This window comes from Arachis ipaensis, chromosome B6, assembly GCF_059453495.1.
Source record: "Arachis ipaensis isolate K30076 ecotype BB chromosome B6, ASM5945349v1, whole genome shotgun sequence".
NCBI classification, from domain to species: Eukaryota; Viridiplantae; Streptophyta; class Magnoliopsida; order Fabales; family Fabaceae; genus Arachis; species Arachis ipaensis.
In genome coordinates, this window is record NC_142441.1 from 75,455,394 (window position 1) to 75,474,531 (window position 19,138).

Sequence of the window (19,138 nt, forward strand, 5' to 3'; positions counted from 1 at the left end):
AACAGTACTCAAGAGGCATCTTCTGAAGAAGAAGCTTATGATCCTGAGAACCCTGCAATAGCAGAGGTGAATTACGTGGGGGAACCTTATGCGAATACCTATAATCCCTCATGGAGAAATCATCCAAATTTCTCATAGAAGGATCAACAAAAAGCCTCAACAAGGCTTTAATAATGGTGGAAGAAACATGTTTAGCAATAGCAAGCCTTTTCCAACATCCACTCAGCAACAGACAGAGATTTCTAAACAGAATCCATCTAACTTAGCAAATATAGTCTCTGATCTATCTAAGGCCACTTTAAGTTTCATGAATAAAACAAGGTCCTCCATTAGAAATTTGGAGGCACAAGTGGGCCAGCTGAGTAAAAAAGTCACTGAAACCCCTCCTAGTACTCTCCCAAGCAATACAGAAGAGAATCCAAAAAGAGAGTGCAAGGCCATTACCTTGCTTGGTGTGGCCGAATCCAAAGAGGTGGAGGAGGACGTGAATCCTAGTGAGGAAGACCTCCTGGGACGTTCACTGGCCAATAAGGAGTTTCTCTTTGAGGAACCAAAGGAATCTGAGGCTCATCTAGAGACCATAGAGATTCTATTGAACCTCCTTTTACTATTCATGAGCTCTGATGACTATTCATCTTCTGAAGAAGATGAAGACATTGCTGAAGAGCAAGTTGCTCAATATTTAGGAGCAATCATGAAGCTGAATGCTAAATTATTTGGTAATGAGACTTGGGAGGATGAATCTCCATTGCTCATCAAGGAACTAAATGCCTTGGTTCAGCAAACTCTACCTCAAAAGAAACAAGATCCTGGTAAATTCCTCCCTGTAACATAGGCACCATGACATTCGAGAAGGCTCTATGTGACCTGGGGTCAGGAATAAACTTAAGGCCACTCTTTGTAATGGAGAAACTTGGGATCTTTGAGGTACAAGCTGCCAGAATCTCATTAGAGATGGCAGACAACTCAAGAAAACAGGCTTATAGACTAGTAGAGGACGTGTTAGTAAAGGTTAAAGGCCTTTACATCCCTGGTGATTTCATAATCCTAGACACTGGGAAGGAAGAGGATGAATCCATCATCCTTGGAAGACCCTTCCTAGCCACAGCAAGAGCTATGATTGATGTGGACAAAGGAGAATTGGTCCTTCAACTGAATGAGGACAACCTTGTGTTTAAAACTCAAGGATCTCCCTCTGTAATCATGGAGAGAAAGCATGAAAAGCTTCTCTCACTGCAGAGTCAACTAAAGCCCCCACAGTCAAACTCTAAGTTTGGTGTTGAACCCCCACATTCAAACTCTAAGTTTGGTGGTGGGAGGTCGCAATATTGCTCTGAACATCTGTGAGGCTCCATGACATCTCATTGTCAAGCTATTGACATTAAAGAAGTGCTTGTTGGGAGGCAACCCAATGTTATTTAATTATATCTATTCATTTTCTATTGTTATTTTATGTTTTTTTTTAGGTTGATAATCATGTGGAGTCACAAAAACTACTGAAAAATCAAAAACAGAATGAAAAACAGCTTTAAAAATAGCTCACTCTGGAGGAAGAACTTACTGGCGTTTAAACGCCAGTAAGAAGCATCAAACTCGCGTTTAACGCCAGAAAGAAGCATCAAGCTGGCGTTAAACGCCAGAAATAAGCACCAGACTGGTGTTTAACGCCAGAACAAAGCATGGAAGTGGTGTTAAATGCCAGAAACAAGTAGCAAGCTGGCGTTTAGCGCCAGACATGCATACTAAGGGCGTTTTACACGCCTAATTGGAGCAGGGATGTTAAGTCCTTGACCCCACTGGATCTGTGGACCCCACAAGATCCCCTCAGGATCTGTGGACCCCATAGGATCCCCACCTTTTCTTCTCTCCTCTTCACACCTTTTCATAACTCTCTTCCACAAATACCCTTCACCAATCACCTCAATCACTCTTCCCTATCACCTATTCACCACTCACATCCATCCTCTCTTCCCCAAAAACCCCACCTACCTCCAAAATTCAAACTCTTTTCCCTCCCAAACCCAACCCTAATGGCCAAACCCTAAACCCTCCCCCACTCCTATATAAACCCCTCATTCCTTCTTCATTTTCACACAACAAAACCCTTTCTTCTTCCCCTTGGCCGAATACACACCTCTCTCCCTCTCCTCCATTTTTCTTCTTCTTACCCTTCTTTCTTTCTTCTTTTGCTCAGGGACGAGGAAACATTTTAAGTTTGGTGTGGTAAAAGCATTGCTTTTTGTTTTTCCATAACCATTAATGGCACCTAAGGCCGGAGAAACCTCAAGAAAGAGGAAAGGGAAGGCAATTGCTTCCACCTCTGAGTCATGAGAGATGGAGAGATTTATCTCAAAGGTCCATCAAGACCACTTCTATGAAGTTGTGGCCAAGAAGAAAGTGATCCTTGAGGTCCCTTTCAAGCTCAAAAAGAATGAGTATCCGGAGATCTGTCATGAGATCCGAAGAAGAGGTTGGGAAGTTCTCACCAACCCCATTCAACAAGTTAGGATCTTAATGGTTCAAGAGTTTTATGCAAATACATGGATCACTAGGAACCATGATCAAAGTGTGAACCCAAATCCAAAGAATTAACTTACAATGGTTCGGGGAAAATACTTAGATTTCAGTTCGGAAAATGTAAGGCTGGCGTTCAACTTGCCAATGATGCAAGAAAACGCACGCCCCTACACTAGAAGGGTCAACTTTGATCAAAGGTTGGACCAAGTCCTCATGGACATATGTGTAGAAGGAGCTCAATGGAAAGTTGACTCAAGAGGCAAGCCGGTTCAATTGAGAAGACCAAACCTTAAGCCTCTAGCTAGAGGATGGTTGGAGTTTATTCAACGCTCAATTATTCCTACTAGCAACCGGTCTGAAGTTACTGTAGATCGGGCCATCATGATCCATAGTATCATGATTGGGGAGGAAGTGGAAGTTCATGAGATTATACCTCAAGAACTTTATAAGGTGGCTGACAAGTCTTCCACTTTGGCAAGGTTAGCCTTTCCTCACCTCATTTGTCACCTCTGTAATTCGGCTGGAATTGACATAGAGGGGGACGTCCTCATTGAAGAGGATAAGCCCATCACTAAGAAAAGGATGGAGCAAACAAGATATCATGGACCTCAACAAGAGCATGAGAAAATTCCTCACCATGAAATCCCTGAGATACCTCAAGGGATGCACTTTCCTCCACAAAACTATTGGGAGCAAATCAACACCTCCCTAGGAGAATTAAGTTCCAACATGGGACAAATAAGGATGGAACACCAAGAGCACTCCATCATTCTCCATGAGATTAGAGAAGATCAAAGAGCTATGAGGGAGGAACAACAAAGACAAGGAAGAGACATAGAGGAGCTCAAGAGCACCATTGGTTCTTTAAGAAGAGAAAGACGCCACCCTCACTAAGGTGGACCCGTTCTTTAATCTCCTTGTTCTTATTTCTCTATTTTTTGTTTACTATGCTTTATGTTTATTTATGTTTGTGTCTTGTTACATGATCACTAGTGTCTAAGTGTCTATGTCTTAAAGCTATGAATGTCTTATGAATCCATCACCTCTCTTAAATGAAAAATGTTTTAATTACAAAAAAACAAGAAGTACATGAGTTTTAAATTCATCCTTGAAATTAGTTTAATTATTTTGATGTGGTGACAATACTTTTTGTTTTCTGAATGAAAGCTTGAACAGTGTATATGTCTTTTGATATTGTTGTTTATGAATGTTAAATATGTTGGCTCTTGAAAGAATGATGAAAAAGGAGAAATGTTATTTGATAATCTGAAAAATCATAAAGTTGATTCTTGAAGCAAGAAAAAGCAGTGAATATAAAAGCTTACGAAAAAAAAAGGGAAAAGAAAAATGGCGAAAAAAAGAGAGAAAGAAAAAGAAAAAGCAAGCAGAAAAAGCCAAAAGCTCTTTAAACCAAAAGGCAAGAGCAAAAAGCCAATAGCCCTTAAATCCAAAAGGCATGGGTAATAGAAAGGATCCAAGGCTTTGAGCATCAGTGGATAGGAGGGCCTAAAGGAATAAAATCCTGGCCTAAGCGGCTGAACCAAGCTGTCCCTAACCATGTGCTTGTGGCGTGAAGGTGTCAAGTGAAAACTTTAGACTGAGCGGTTAAAGTCGAGGTCCAAAGCAAAATGAAGAGTGTGCTTAAGAACCCCTGGACACCTCTAATTGGGTACTTTAACAAAGCTAAGTCACAATCTGAAAAGGTTCACCCAATTATGTGTCTGTGGCATTTATGTATCCGGTGGTAATACTGGAAAACAAAGTGCTTAGGGCCACGGCCAAGACTCATAAAGTAGCTGTGTTCAAGAATCAACATACTGAACTAGGAGAATAAATAACACTATCTGAATTCTAAGTTCCTATAGATGCCAATCATTCTGAACTTCAATGGATTGAGTGAGATGCCAAAACTATTCAGAGGCAAAAAGCTACTAGTCCCGCTCATCTAATTAGAGCTAAGTTTCATTGATATTTGGAATTTATAGTATATTCTCTTCTTTTTATCCTATTTGATTTTCAGTTTCTTGGGGACAAGCAACAATTTAAGTTTGGTGTTGTGATGAGCGGATAATTTATACGCTTTTTGGCATTGTTTTTACATAGTTTTTGGTATAATTTAGTTAATTTTTAGTATTTTTTTGTTAGTTTTTAAATAAAAATCACATTTCTAGACTTTACTATGAGTTTGTGTGTTTTTCTGTGATTTTAGGTAATTTCTGGCTGAAATTGAGGGACTTGAGCAAAAATCAGATTCAAAGGTTGAAGAAGGACTGCAGATGCTGTTGGATTCTGACCTCCCTGCACTCAAAGTGGATTTTCTGGAGCTATAGAAGTGCAAATGGAGCGCTCTCAATTGCGTTGGAAAGTAGACATCCAGGTCTTTCCAGCAATATATAATAGTCTATACTTTGCCTGAACTTAGGCGACGCAAACTGGCGTTCAACGCCAGCTCTCTGCCCTATTCTGGAGTTAAACGCCAGAAACAAGTTACAAACTGGCGTTTAACTCCAAGAAAGACCTCTGCACGTGAAAGCTTCAATGCTCAGCCCAAGCACACACCAAGTGGGCCTGGAAGTGAATTTCTGTATCATTTACTCATTTTTGTAACCCTAGTAACTAGTTTAGTATAAATATAACTTTTTATTATCATGTTAAGTATCTATCTTTGGATGTTTAGTCCCTAGACCTGATAGGCTGGACATTCGGCCATCCCTGGATCTTGTTCTTATGTATTTTCAACGGTAGAGTTTCTACACACTATAGATTAAGGTGTGGAGCTCTGCTGTTCCTCGTGAATTAATGCAAAGTACTATTGTTTTTCTATTCAACTCAAGCCTATTTCTTCTCTAAGATATTAATTCACACAAAAGAACAAGATGAATGTGATGATTATGTGACGCTCATCATCATTCTCACCTATGAACACGTGCCTGACAACCACTTCCGTTTTACATGCAAACAAGCTTGAATGTGTATCTCTTAGCCTTCTGATCGTGAGATCAGAGTCTTCGTGGTATAGGCTAGAATTATTGGTGGCCATTCTTGATATCCGAAAAATCTAAACCTTGTCTGTGGTATTCCGAGTAGGATCTGGGAAGGGATGGCTGTGACGAGCTTCAAACTCACGAGTGCTGGGCGTAGTGACAGACGCAAAAGGATTACTGAATCCTACTCCAGTATGGTTGAGATCCGACAGATGATTAGTCGTGCGGTGACAGCGCATTTTGGACCATTTTCACTGAGAGGACGGGATGTAGCCATTGACAACGGTGATGCCCAACATACAGCTTGCCATGGAAAGGAGTAGGAATGATTGGATGAAGACAGTAGAAAAGCAGAGATTCAGAAGGAACAAAAGCATCTCTATACGCTTATCTGAAATTCTTACCAATAAATTACATTAGTATCTCTATCCTATTTTATATTTTAATTATATTTTAATTATCCAAACTCTATAACCATTTGAATCCGCCTGACTGAGATTTATAAAGTGACCATAGCTTGCTTCAAGCCGACAATCTCCGTGGGATCGATTCTTACTCACGTAAGGTTTATTACTTGGACGACCCAGTGCACTTGCTGGTTAGTTGTGCGAAGTTGTGACAAAGAATTAAGATTAAGAACGTGCGTGCCAAGTTTTTGGCGCCGTTACCAAGGAAGGAACGATCACGATTTCGTGCACTAACTTGCTCCCTCATTATTATTGATGCTTGAGTATACCCTTCTCATGCTTTCTTGCATTCTCTTCTCACTTTTGCATCCCATGCTAAGTGATATAACCCGTGATCCTATTCTTGTCTTGTTCACATGTTACAGCTGTCATGCCCTCAAGACACATTATCCCTTTTGGGCATTTCTTTTCACTTGCATGTTATTCTCCGAGTTGATTCTTTGGGCTTTAGTGTCTCCTCTTTCCCTTTCTTTTTCAGGATGGCCACCAAAAAAGGCAAAGAAAAGGCGTCGAAGAAACCGACCACAAAAAGGGCACCCCAAAAATCAACCTCAAAGGCGCAACCTACACTAGGAGCTAAGCCCATTTCAAAGAAGGCGAAGACAATTGTTCATATTGATGAACAAGTGAAGGGAAATCTGGTAAGGGACCCCACAAGGTTTCCCAACCGCTTCTGTGAGCTCATGTTCCCCGCCATAGTTGAGAGGAACTATCATTCCGAGCATCTAGTTGTCCCTCCAGACCACATTGCTCAGTATGTGATGCCCCGCATTGAGCAGCGGCAATGGGGATTTCTCATGCGGCGTCCACAAGAGGCCAACCTTTCTTGGGTGGTAGAGTTCTACTCTAATTACCACTCCCATTCTCTTCAGTCGGTCTACGTGCGTTGGAAGCAAGTCCCGATTTCGAAAGAGGCTATTCAGTGAGTGCTTATTGTTTTATCGGTACCGGAGAAAATGGATGGTTACTAAGAGGTCCTATGTCAGCGGAATGAATTTGGGTTTAATTGGGACTCGATCCTTTGAGTCTTTGGCCAACCAGAGACATTTTGGACCCATGGGAGACTCAAGATGCGGCCTAAGTGCCTTGACGCATGCGCGCTTATAGTGGAGGCTCGATCATGGGCCCAGATCTTATCTCACTACGTGTTTCCAAGCACCCATAAGTCATCCATCACGAATGATCTAGCCCTCCTTATTTGGTGTATACTCACGGAGAGGCCAGTCAACATCCCTCTCCTCATCCGACAAGTGATGGGTCGAGTCCATGCCAAGGGTAATCTACTATTTCCCGCAATGGAATCATATTTGGTTGCGGCTGCTGGTGTCCCTTGCGAGGCTATAATTCCGGTAAAGGGCGATATTGTACCACAGGCCTTGACATAGCTCCTCCATCCTCCGCTATTTCTACCACTTCATCCGCACCACTGAAGTCAACCCATCAGCTGCTTTTGGAGCTCAATGAGAAGTTAGATCGATATGAGCGGCGTAACAAATGCCGATTTGCTTACATGAAGAAGCTTTGGGGTTGTGTCAACCTGCCTAAGGAAGAGCCGAAAATTTCCACATCTGCCTCGGACACCAGTGAAGCAAGCACTCAAGGCATGGATGGTGGAAGTGACGACCCGAATCCCCCTTTGCGTATTACCATTGGCACGGAGGACCGTGCAGACTTCTAAGTGTGGGGAGGTCGGTTACCAACTTCCATAAGTACCATTTTCTTCTCAACACACATGATTTTGATTTTTCTTTTAGTAGTTAGAATAGATTGCATGGTTAGTTTTTATATTTGAACACTTTTTGTATGTTAGGACTACTTGGTTAGGGTGATGACTTATCTTGCAAGAAACTGTTTTTAGGGCACCTTTCCAATTTGAAAATTTTTATGTTAATCTTGCTTGAAGAATTTATTTTGGAACATGGATTTTGAGCTAAGAACACAAGCATATGAGATTTGAGCCTAGTTGTGTGGTTACATCTTATAACCACTTATTTTCATTCTTGTGTGATTATTCTCTCTCTATGATTGTGATCTTTGATTTGTTCGATTCTTTATGTCTATTATTCCATGTAGACATGCATTTATATGATTGAGGCCATCATTTCATTTAGCTCACTTACCCAAATGGCCTACCTTTCATCAACCTTTGTTAGCCAACTTTGAGCCTATTTTAACCCCATTGTTCTTAATTTCAGCACATTACAAGCCTTTAAGTGAAAAACAATAAATGTCCTTATTTGGATCTTTGATTAACTTAGACTAGTGAGTGTGTGTCATTCAAGAGTGGGGAAACTTGGGACATTGGTTGAGGTAAAAGGGTGTTTAGAATTTTCATTGAAGGTCTTGGGAATTGGGTACATATTCATGCATTAAATATGATGCCATGTGCATTGATGCTCTTGTATATGTTTGTTGTTCAAAAAGAAAGAAAAGAAGAAAAAAATATACAAAAGTAAAAAAAAAAAAAAGAAAAGAAGAAAAAAAAGAAAGAAAAGCAAAAGAAAAAAATAAAAAGGGGACAAAATAGCCCAAAGTAAGGTTCGATAATATGGGCGTGGCACGCCAGGCACATGAATCAGGAAGGAGTCCTTGAAGAGTTTCAAAGTGCGTGGCACGCCAAGGCCAGGCGTGGCACGCCAGCTATAATTTCTAGAAAAGAAGCAGTGATGAATTACAATGGGTGTGGCACGCCAAGGCCAGGCGTGGCATGCCACTGCTGGGCGTGGCACGCCAGGTATTCTGGCCAGATAAGGTTCTTTGAAGAATTGCAAGGGGCATGGCATGCCAAGCAAGGTGTGGCATGCCAGTTCTATCCATCATGCTGGGCGTGGAACGCCAGTTCAACTAAGCAGAGAAGAAGGGAAGAAGCAGCATCGAAGGCATGCCACTTGGTACTTTGCAAGTGGTACGCCAAGCTTGTGAGTTCAACCATCATCATGGGCGTGCCACTTGAGCTCTTGGCGTGGCACGCCAGTTCACCAAACCAGAAAAGGTGCATGAAGAACTTCACAAGGGCATGGCACGCCAGGTTGAAGGCATGGCATGCCAATGCAAACTCCCAGAGAAGAAGGGACAAGGACTCATCGAAGTCGTGTCACTTGAGACTTTAGGCGTGGCACGCCATGCCAAAATATCAATGGGCGTGCCACTTAGTGTTTCGGGCATGGCACGTCAATGTTGTTCGCATAATGGGCGTGCCACTTGAGTCCTAGGCGTGGCACACCAGCTTACTGGATCAAAAGGGGATGTCCATGCACCACAATGGGCGTGGCACGCCCGTCTAGGGTGTGACACGCCAGTTCAACATTTCAGAGAAGAGAATGAAGATCCTAATGAGGGTGTGGCACACCAGACCTGGGCATGGCATACCAGTACGAGTGACCAGAGAAGAAGGTTGAAGAGCTTAACAAGGGCGTGGCACGACACTGCTGGGCGTGGCACGCCAGCTATACTTTCCAGAGGAGAAGGATGAGGACTTTGCTTAAGGTGTGGCATGCCAGTTCTTGGCGTGCCACGCTAGTTTAATTTACCAGAGAGGAAGAAGGAAGACAACTCTATGGGGCGTGACACTTGAGTTTGGGCATGGCACGCCAACCCAGCTACACTAAGGGGAGCGTGCCACTTGGGAGCTAGGGGTGGCACGCCAAGCCAAGCTAATGAGCTGGGCGTGGCACGCCACTCACACGCCGCGCTCATGCCACTCGCATGCTTCAATTTAATGGTTTTTCTCTTTAGTTTTCAATTGTAATTTTCTTTTCCTTTTGTAATTTTTCATTTTCTAGAATATGAGTAGTATAAATATCCCTTGAAGAGTACTGAAAAGGGGTTGGTTGTTAGCTTGGGACTTTTACTTTTACACTTACTGATGAGGGAAAAATGATTCCATACAAACTCACCAGCATGTGTACCAGGGATTGATGGATTAAGCAACTTTAGTATGGTGATGAATTTAGTTAAGCGAATATTTGATGAATTGGGTGAAATTTGATTAACAGAAAGGAAATTGTAAGTAAGCTAGAGTGCGGAATGAAAATTGATAGAAAATTAAATTGCAGAAAGCTAAAATGGCTGAAACTTAAAGTGCAAGAAATTAAAAGAGCTGAAACTTAAATTGCAAGAAAGGTAAATAGCTGAAATATAAAGTTCAGGTAATTTAAATTGCAGAATCTAAATTTCCAGGAAACTTAAATTGCATGGAGAATAAAAGGGGTTTTGGGTGCTGGGAATCAAAACAGAACTAAAAAATGTAAATTCTAGTAAATCAAAGAACTCTAAGGTGAAGAAATTCAGAAAAATTGATCAATCAGGGTTCTAGTACCAGAACAGTAAAGAAAAATTGTAGAAGAAGAAAAAAAATAAAAAGAAAGCTAAGATCAGATCTCAAATTCTAAAACAGAAAAGGAAAATTTCAGAATAAGAAAAACAGAAGCAAGCTACGATCCGATCTCCAATTCTACAGAAATCCTAAAGCAGAACTAAGAAAAAAATAAGCAGAAGGTAAAAGAGAAAAGTCCAAAAATAAAAAAGGTCATGTTCAAATCAAATTTTCTCCTACTTATACACTTTCTAATTTAGTCATCAAGTACTTGGAGTGGGCTTTTTGGCCTTTGATGAAGTGGATCAGAGATGGGGTACTTTGTTGCAGCTTCCAAGGAAACGTAGCATTCTGAAAGTCAGCGCAACGTTCATTCACCCACGTGTACGATTCTACTTCGTGTGTGCGTCATTGTTCGCTGAAAGCTCATTACGCGTACGCGTGCTTCGCGCCCATGCGTCCCTTTTCATTTTTGCATATCGACGCGTACGCGTCATGTAACGACCCAACTTCCAGCATGTCTAGATCATACTAGAAATCGAATGTTACCAACTTGTTTTTCCTTTTTGTATTATTAATTAATAAATATAAGCCTGTACGTTGTTAAAACCCCACGAATTTTACAAGTAAATTTTTTTTTAACAACAATAATTTAAAGTCGCATACCTTCCATATATCAAGGGATAATTAAACATTCACATACATAAGACAAAAGATAACAGAATATGGAACAACACACTATAATATACATCATGTTACAGAAGTGGTTCAGTTAAATAAGCATAGAGCTATGGTACAGCACCCCTAAGTCAGTGACTCATATAGTATATACATATATGTACATAAGACGCCCTAGGGCCTGGCCTATCCAAAAGCCCCTAAGTTGGCACCCAGGCTAGCCTAACTCTATGATATGCCTATTCCCTCTAATCATGCTAACAAAAGTGAGGGAGACACTCTAATGTACTGAAGTTAGACTAGGCGTCTCAAAAAGTCTCCTCAATCCTGGTCTGGAGTTCCTCACGGAAAATCACCGGGCGAATGGTGATGCTCGCCTGCTGGCGCCTCGCCTGGCTCATCGTCATCGCTGTTAGAGGAGATAACTATGAAGTTAGAATCTTCCTCTGGATCTTCTTCTTCCTCGTCCTCTTCTTCTGCCGGAGTGATAGCAGAGGAACCACTGCTGGCCACAGGAACCATAAAAGGATAGCTACCAAACAAAATATATTCGGGAGAAGGAGGTGGCATCTGCTCCTCAGGATGAGGTATCCCAGGTCCGCCGAGGTGTAACCAAGATAAAGGAAAGTCATAGGGTGCATCAGGATTAAAGTATGCTGTCCTAATAGGGTACTGGAAAGAAATACCACGAACTACATAATTACGAATACGAGGTACCGCACAGTAGATGTAATACTCGCCACGCACCGGGTCCTCGTGGATGTACGGTGGATCAATCTCGTAGAATAGGACTCTCGTGTCCATCTGTAGAGGTGTAAGGGGTAAGAACTGGGGAGTTCTTAGTAAGGTTGGGGTTTACAGTTAAGTTCGTTTATAATGTCCGTGGTCATAGAAGTATAAATAAATATAGAGTAATATGTACATAACAGCAACATAAACTAACACATGAACAAGAGAGAAAATAGGAAGTAAATGCACATTCACACATTAATATGCAATCACACAGTTATGCTCAAACAAACAAGGAATAGAACAAGAACACAAGAAGATAAGTAATAAATAATGCACAAACAAGTATGATGCATGTCTGTCCCTACTGCAGGTAATGAGCTCATTTGTCGGTTTCGACCCGCACCCGACGCAATCCGACCCTCCAAGTCAGATAAGGCCTTCCCAGAACTTAATCCCAAATTAAGTACCGCATACCCTCTACCAAGTGCTCTCGACTTACAGGGCTGGTATTTGCTCAGGTCTCAATATACCGCAGGTATGCAAGTCAGGTCTCTACCAAGCATTCAGCTTGCAGGGCTGGTACTACTCTACCACACCCTGTTTGGGAAGCAACATCACAATACGGGCGTCCCCGCACAACATTCACAAGCATTGCCCGAAGGCTCATAATTCACATATAACCATACTTTCCATCATTTAGCAATTATCATAAATCAAGCATTACAACATCACAGAAAGCTCATTTTACAATTCTCTGTTTACTTTGTAAGGTCAGGTACACAGCTATATCACTTTTAACTCCTTTTCTTTTTAACTTAAACACATGTTTCAAAATCTTGTTTCTTTACCTCATATACCTCTATATCTTCTCTTATACCTCTTCTTAGGTGTTTAGTAAAGGAAATTAGAGAATTCTGGACTCAAATCTGCCTTCCTAAGGCTTTCAGGGAAAACTGTCTTTTTATCAATATTTTATTATTATTAATAAAATAATATTATTATTAAAATAATATTATTAATAAAATAATATATTAATATTTTATTATTAAAATAATAATATTTTATTTAACTTTCAAAAATTGCATTTTGACCCCAGACGTCTTGGAAATTGCACTTTGACCTCTATAACTCCTTGAATACACGTTTTCATGTTCTTCCAAAAACCAAAAATATTTTTTTTCCAAAAGTTCATCAGATTTCTGCTTGATTTTCAGCTAGTTTTTCAATCTTTTCTGAAACCGATTTGAACCCGATTTTTATCAAACCAAAGAGAAACTTTTCAGCCATCAAATACACATCAAATAAGCATCAAAAATCATGATTTTCATGGCTGGAATGTCACGTTTTCTAGCAGCACCAACAGCCACTTCAAAACCATCATAAACATGATTTTCAAGCATTAAACAACAAGTTTCCATGATCAAACCCTCACACATACACCCAAAATCAAATCTCAAGCAACAAGATCTGGTTTAACACTTCTAGAACACAGCTAATCATTGATTAATTTACCAAACCTTACCTCCTTTGCTGCTGTCCGAGATTGCACCAAAAACAAGCTTCCAGAAGCACTTTTACGCCTATTTTAACATCAAAAACAACTTTAGAATCTTATGAACCATGAAGGCTGAAGCTTCATGATGATGAAAAGAAGGTTTTCCTCACCTTAAGGTAACTAGAAATCACGTTTTCTTAGAGCTTTTGGTGATTGAATAAGAGATCCTAAGAAAGAACATGAAGAAAACATCATTAACTTAAGGAACCACCATGGCCGAATCTTCAAGGAGGAGGAGCAGCCTTCATACCTTGATTTACTCCATGAAAAGTGACATAGAAATGAAGAGGAATAAGAGGTGAACACTTTGGTAAGATTAGATTTTTGATAGGGGTTTCGGTTTGAGAAAGAACGGAGAAAGTAGCTCAGGTGTTCATGGAAACTTCATGGTTCTCTTTCATAGTGTTCTAAGCTTTTCCAAGAACAAAAATGATAGCCAAGCTGTCCTACGGAGGCCATGGCTTTTGGATGATGATTATTCAAAAGTTACTTGTCAAAATATCTCAGAAAAGGATAATTACTAAAGCTAGATGTATTAGAACTTAAGTAATTACACTACTAATGGATAAACATTAAGTTAATTAGTGTAAATGACACTAGTAACTGGATAATCATAAGAATAAAAGATATATGATGAAGTATTAGCAGTGCTAAGTTCATCTAAGAATGCTGGTATTATCCGTTACTGGTAGATTTCAAGCTCAGTTATTATATTACTAAACATAGATCAACATTAATCACAGTAGAGAAGATAATAATATAATATTCTGAATAAAATAATAATATATGAATATTATATTAATATAATTTTTCTCTCGAAATTCGTGACAGGCTCGTCACATAGAGACTAACCACGGAAATCAGAATTTTGAAATTCGGGCCCGAAGTGGCTCAAAAACGCAAATCTTCACGACGTGCCTACTTAGATTAGGAGAGGTGTCCTGTGCAATCAAGCTGCTGACTCAGCAGCTTGATGACGCAGCACCTGTGCAGTGGAGGTGCTTATATGCATAGAAATTCCTAAAAATTCTGTAAAAATTCTGTTTGATCCCGAAAAAGCGCCGTTTCTTCGGGGCTAGGCCGTTACATTCTACCCTCCTAAAAGAAAATTTTGTCCTCAAAATTTCAATTACCTGAAAAGAAAAACGGGTAGTCTGTTCTCATCTTATCTTCCGGCTCCGATGTGTACTCTTCAGTTCCAGTTTGTCCCCATGCTACCTTAACCAATGATACTGTCTTGTCTCTAAGCTGTTTGTCACTTCGTTCCACAATCCTGACTGGTAGGGTTTGATATGTCAAGTCGGCTCGCAGCTGTACTGTCTCTGGTTGTAAACCGTGGCTTTCGTCGGGATTATACTTTTTGAGTTGTGAAACATGAAAAACATCATGAAGGTTTGACAAATAAGGAGGGAGAGCTACTTGGTATGCTACTGGACCGACTCTTTTAAGAATTTGAAAAGGACCTAAGTATCGTGGATTCAATTTCTTAGTCCTAAGAGCTCTACCTATTCCAGTCGTAGGTGTCACTCTTAAGAAAATATGGTCACCTTCGTTAAATTCTAAGGGCCTACGCCTATTATCTGCATAGCTCTTTTGTCGACTTTGGGCAGTTTGAATCTTCTCTCGAATGTGCTTAATCCATTCGGTAGTTTCTTGTACCAAGTCTGGCCCCAAAATCCTGCCTTCCTCCTTGTCATACCAGCATAATGGTGATTGACACTTTCTTCCATAGAGGGCCTCATATGGTGCCATTCCGATACTCTGTTGATAACTGTTGTTATAAACAAACTCAATCAATGCCAAGTATTTGTCCCAGTTACCCTGTTGGTCCATTACGCAAGATCTCAACATATCTTCCAAGGTACGAATTGTTCGTTCTGTCTGTCCATCAGTCTGTGGGTGATATGCTGTACTTAAGTGCAACTTCGTCCCAAAAGCTTTCTGTAGAGCTCCCCAAAATCTAGAAGTAAACCTTGGATCTCTGTCTGACACAATTGATGAAGGTATTCTATGCAATCGTATTATCTCCTGAATGTATAACCGGGCGAGTTTCTCCAAGCTGTGACCAATTTGAATTGGTAGAAAATGCGCTGATTTTGTCAATCGATCTACAATTACCCAAATTGTATCATGCCCGGCAGAGGTTCTTGGTAACCCAGTAACAAAATCCATCGTAATCTCTTCCCATTTCCATTGCGGTATTTCCAATGGTTGCAGGGTTCCAGGTGGTTTTTGATGTTCCACCTTAATCTTCTGGCAAGTGAGACACTTTAAAACATACGTTGCTATATCTTTCTTCATTCTCGGCCACCAGAACATCTTTTTCAGATCTTGGTACATTTTAGTCGTTCCGGGATGGATAGAAAATCTGCTTTCATGAGCTTCGGTCAGAATGTTCTTTCTCAAGTCCTCCTGAGCAGGTACACAAATTCTGTTCCTATATCTCCATATTCCCTCTTTATCTTGGCGTACCTCTTCCGGCTGATCTGCCTTCATCCGTGTTAACAATGTCAGCATTCTTGAATTCTGGGCTTGAGCTTGCTGAATAGCTATCTTAAAAGTCAGATGTTAATTGTAGTCTCGCCATAACAACTCCTCTTGATGTCTCTCTCATTCCTAATTTTAAGTTTTCAAAGGCTGAGATCATTTCTCCTTCCTTGATCATCATCCAGGATATGCCCAAACTCTTCCGACTCAAAGCATCTGCGACTACATTTGCCTTCCCAAGATGATAGCTCATCTTAAAATCATAATCTTTTAAGAATTCCATCCATCGCCTCTGCCTCATATACTTCAAACTCTTATGATCAGAGAAGACTTCAAATTGGGCTCCGTACAAATAGTGCCTCCAAATCTTAAGTGCAAAGACCACTGCTGCTAATTCCAAATCATGTGTCGGATAGTTCCTTTCGTGAGGTCTTAGTTGTCTCGAAGCATAAGCTACCACATTCCTATGCTGCATCAATACACATCCAAATCCCTTAGAAGAAGCATCACAATGCACCTCAAAAGGTTCCTGTGGGTCAGGTAACACCAAAACTGGCGCCGTCGTCAACTTTTCCTTTAAAGTTTCAAAGCTTTCTTCACACTTCTCTGTCCACTCAAACGGAACTTCCTTCCTAGTAAAGCAAGTCAAAGGTAAAGCTATCTATGAAAAACCCTTGATAAACCGTCGATAGTATCCTGCTAACCCCAAGAAACTACGAACTTCTGTAATTGTCTTGGGTTGCTTCCATTGTACTACGGCCTCGATCTTTAAAGGATCTACAGTTATTCCATCTCGTGTGATCACATGTCCCAAGAATGCCACTTCTGTCGCCCAAAACTCACATTTCGACAACTTCTCATATAGCTTCCGTGCTCTTAATATTTGCAACATAATCCTCAAATGCTCTCCATGTTCTTCTTCTGTCTTGGAATAGATGAGGATATCATCTATAAAGACTACCACAAACTGATCTAGATGCGGACGAAAAATGCGATTCATATAATCCATGGATACAACAGGAGCATTAGTCAGTCCAAAGGACATAACCGTATACTCAGAGTGACCGTACCTAGTTCGAAAGGCAGTTTTAGGTATATCTGATTCCTTCACCCGGATTTGATGGTAACTTGACCGCAAATCAATCTTCGAGAATACTGTCGCACCTCTCAGCTGGTCCATCAGATCATCTATCCTTGGGAGTGGATAGTTGTTCTTGATTGTGATCTTGTTCAATTACCGATAATCCACACATAACCTCATTCCACCATCCTTCTTCTTTACTAGTAACACTGGAGCTCCCCATGGTGATACACTCGGACGAATAAACTTCTTCCCCAGCAATTCATTCAACTGCTTCTTTAACTCTGCTAATTCCAACGGTGACATCCGATACGGTGCTATAGAAATTGGTCTGGCTCCAGGAACCAGATCAATACTAAACTCTATCTCTCTCTAAGGTGGAAACTCAGGTATATCATCCGGAAAAACATCAGGAAACTCCTTCACCACTCGGATTTGCTCCAAGTCTTGTTCATTAGTTTCTGAGCTAGCCGATAGTAGAACGTAACCCTCTAACCCACTATTACTAGAAATAACTCTTAGGGAATTCAAATAGAAAGTACAAGACTCAACTGGTTCAGTGTGCATTTCAGATGATGGAAATGTAGCAATTCGTTTAAAACAATCAAGGAAAACATGATGCTTGGACAACCAATCTAGACCTAAGATAATATCTAAACCACACAAAGGCAAACAAACCAGGTCATGTATAAAAGTCCTAGCCTCAATAACAAAAGGCACCTGTTGACATACTTGACTAGTCAAGGCATTTTGAGATGTGGGTGTACGAATAATTAGATTATAATCTAACATGGTGAAATCTAATCCCAACTCATGCGCAACAGTCTCAAAAATAAATGAATGTGATGCACCAGAGTCATATAGTACAGTTAAGAGTCGAGATTTGACATAACACTGACCTTGAATTAGGGAGTCTGATTTCATTGCGTCATCAGTAGTCATAGCAAACACACGTCCTTGCTGTCGCAGCCTATCTATTCCTTGTACTGGCTTCTTCGGACAGTCCTTAGCCATATGTCCAGGCTGACCACAAGAAAAACAAATAACGCCTGTAAGCTGACAAGGTCTACCTCCATGCTCCTTTCCGCACTGCCTACATACTGGTCGCATCTGCGCCTGCTGAGGTCGCTTACCCATATCCTGTCTCATTCTTCCTCCATTCCCTCTTGTAGGACGTGCATGAACATTTCTATTCTAATTGTACCTTCGTGAAGGCATTGCTCCCTGCTTAAAATTCCTTCCCTGAGGAGCTGTATACCGATTATAATTCTGACAAGAACATCCTGGGTGATTCATCCGAGCTGCAGCTATCTTCTTAGCACAGTCCTCTACTAGCTGACTCTTATTAACCAACTCCGCAAAATTCCGTATTTCCAATGGAACCACTGAGTTCAACAAATCTTCACGGAGTCCATCTTCAAATTTCAAACATTTCCACTCTTCTAAATCTGCTGGATTCCCTTGACAAACCTTGGAAAAACGACATAAATCTTCAAACTTCCTTGTATACTCAGCAACAGACATATTTCCCTGTTTCAACTGCATCAACTCCATCTCCTTTGCCTCACGAGTAGCTCTAGGAAAGTACTTCTTATAGAACTCTTCTTTGAAAACATCCCACAAAATATTACCCTCATCTTGCTGCAGTAAACGTTGAATGCCCTGCCACCAGTGCTGAGCATCCCCTTCCAACATATAAGTAGCAAATTCTACATACTGTTCTTCCGGGACATGTTGTGCCCTCAAGGACCTTTCTATGCCTTGGAACCAATTATCAGCTTCAGTTGCTACAATCGTACCCTTGAACTTCGGTAGATTAACTTTCAAGAAAGCAGCTAATGTCATAGGCCTATCATGATTCATGTTATCTCCATCACTGTTCCCACCATTCTCACCATTACGGTCATTGTTACGCTCTCCATTACGTTCCCCCAGAGGGTTAACTGCTCGGGTAGTAGCAGTCGCCATTTCACGCAGAGCCTCAGCCATAGCGTGAATCGCAGCAAACAGATTATCATCGTTTCGTGGCGGATTGTTAACAGTAGACCTTTCCCGATCGCTACGTCTCCGTGGAGGCATCCTGATTCTGTTCATACCAAACAATCAATACCAAGGTGATCAGTCTTAATACCTCAGGTTGGGCGTGAACATTATCAGAATGAAAGCACAAAGACATTCATGCAACACATATCACATAGATACCCTATAAGCATGAGACACACCACAGAGCATGCAATAAAGTATGATTCAGTCTATTCCCCAGGCTCTAACAGGAAGAACCGCTCTGATACCAAATTGTAACGACCCAACTTCCAGCATGTC

The 19,138-nt window shown here is 40.9% G+C and overlaps 1 protein-coding gene across 1 annotated transcript; it reads right to left on the bottom strand.

Moving 5' to 3' along the window:
- Positions 1-17,188: 17,188 nt before the first annotated feature.
- LOC107646944 (uncharacterized) lies at positions 17,189-17,953 on the bottom strand. Its single transcript, XM_016351085.2, has one exon. It carries the CDS (start codon positions 17,951-17,953, stop codon positions 17,189-17,191), a length of 765 nt encoding a protein of 254 aa, XP_016206571.1.
- Between the last annotated feature and the right edge of the window lie 1,185 nt (positions 17,954-19,138).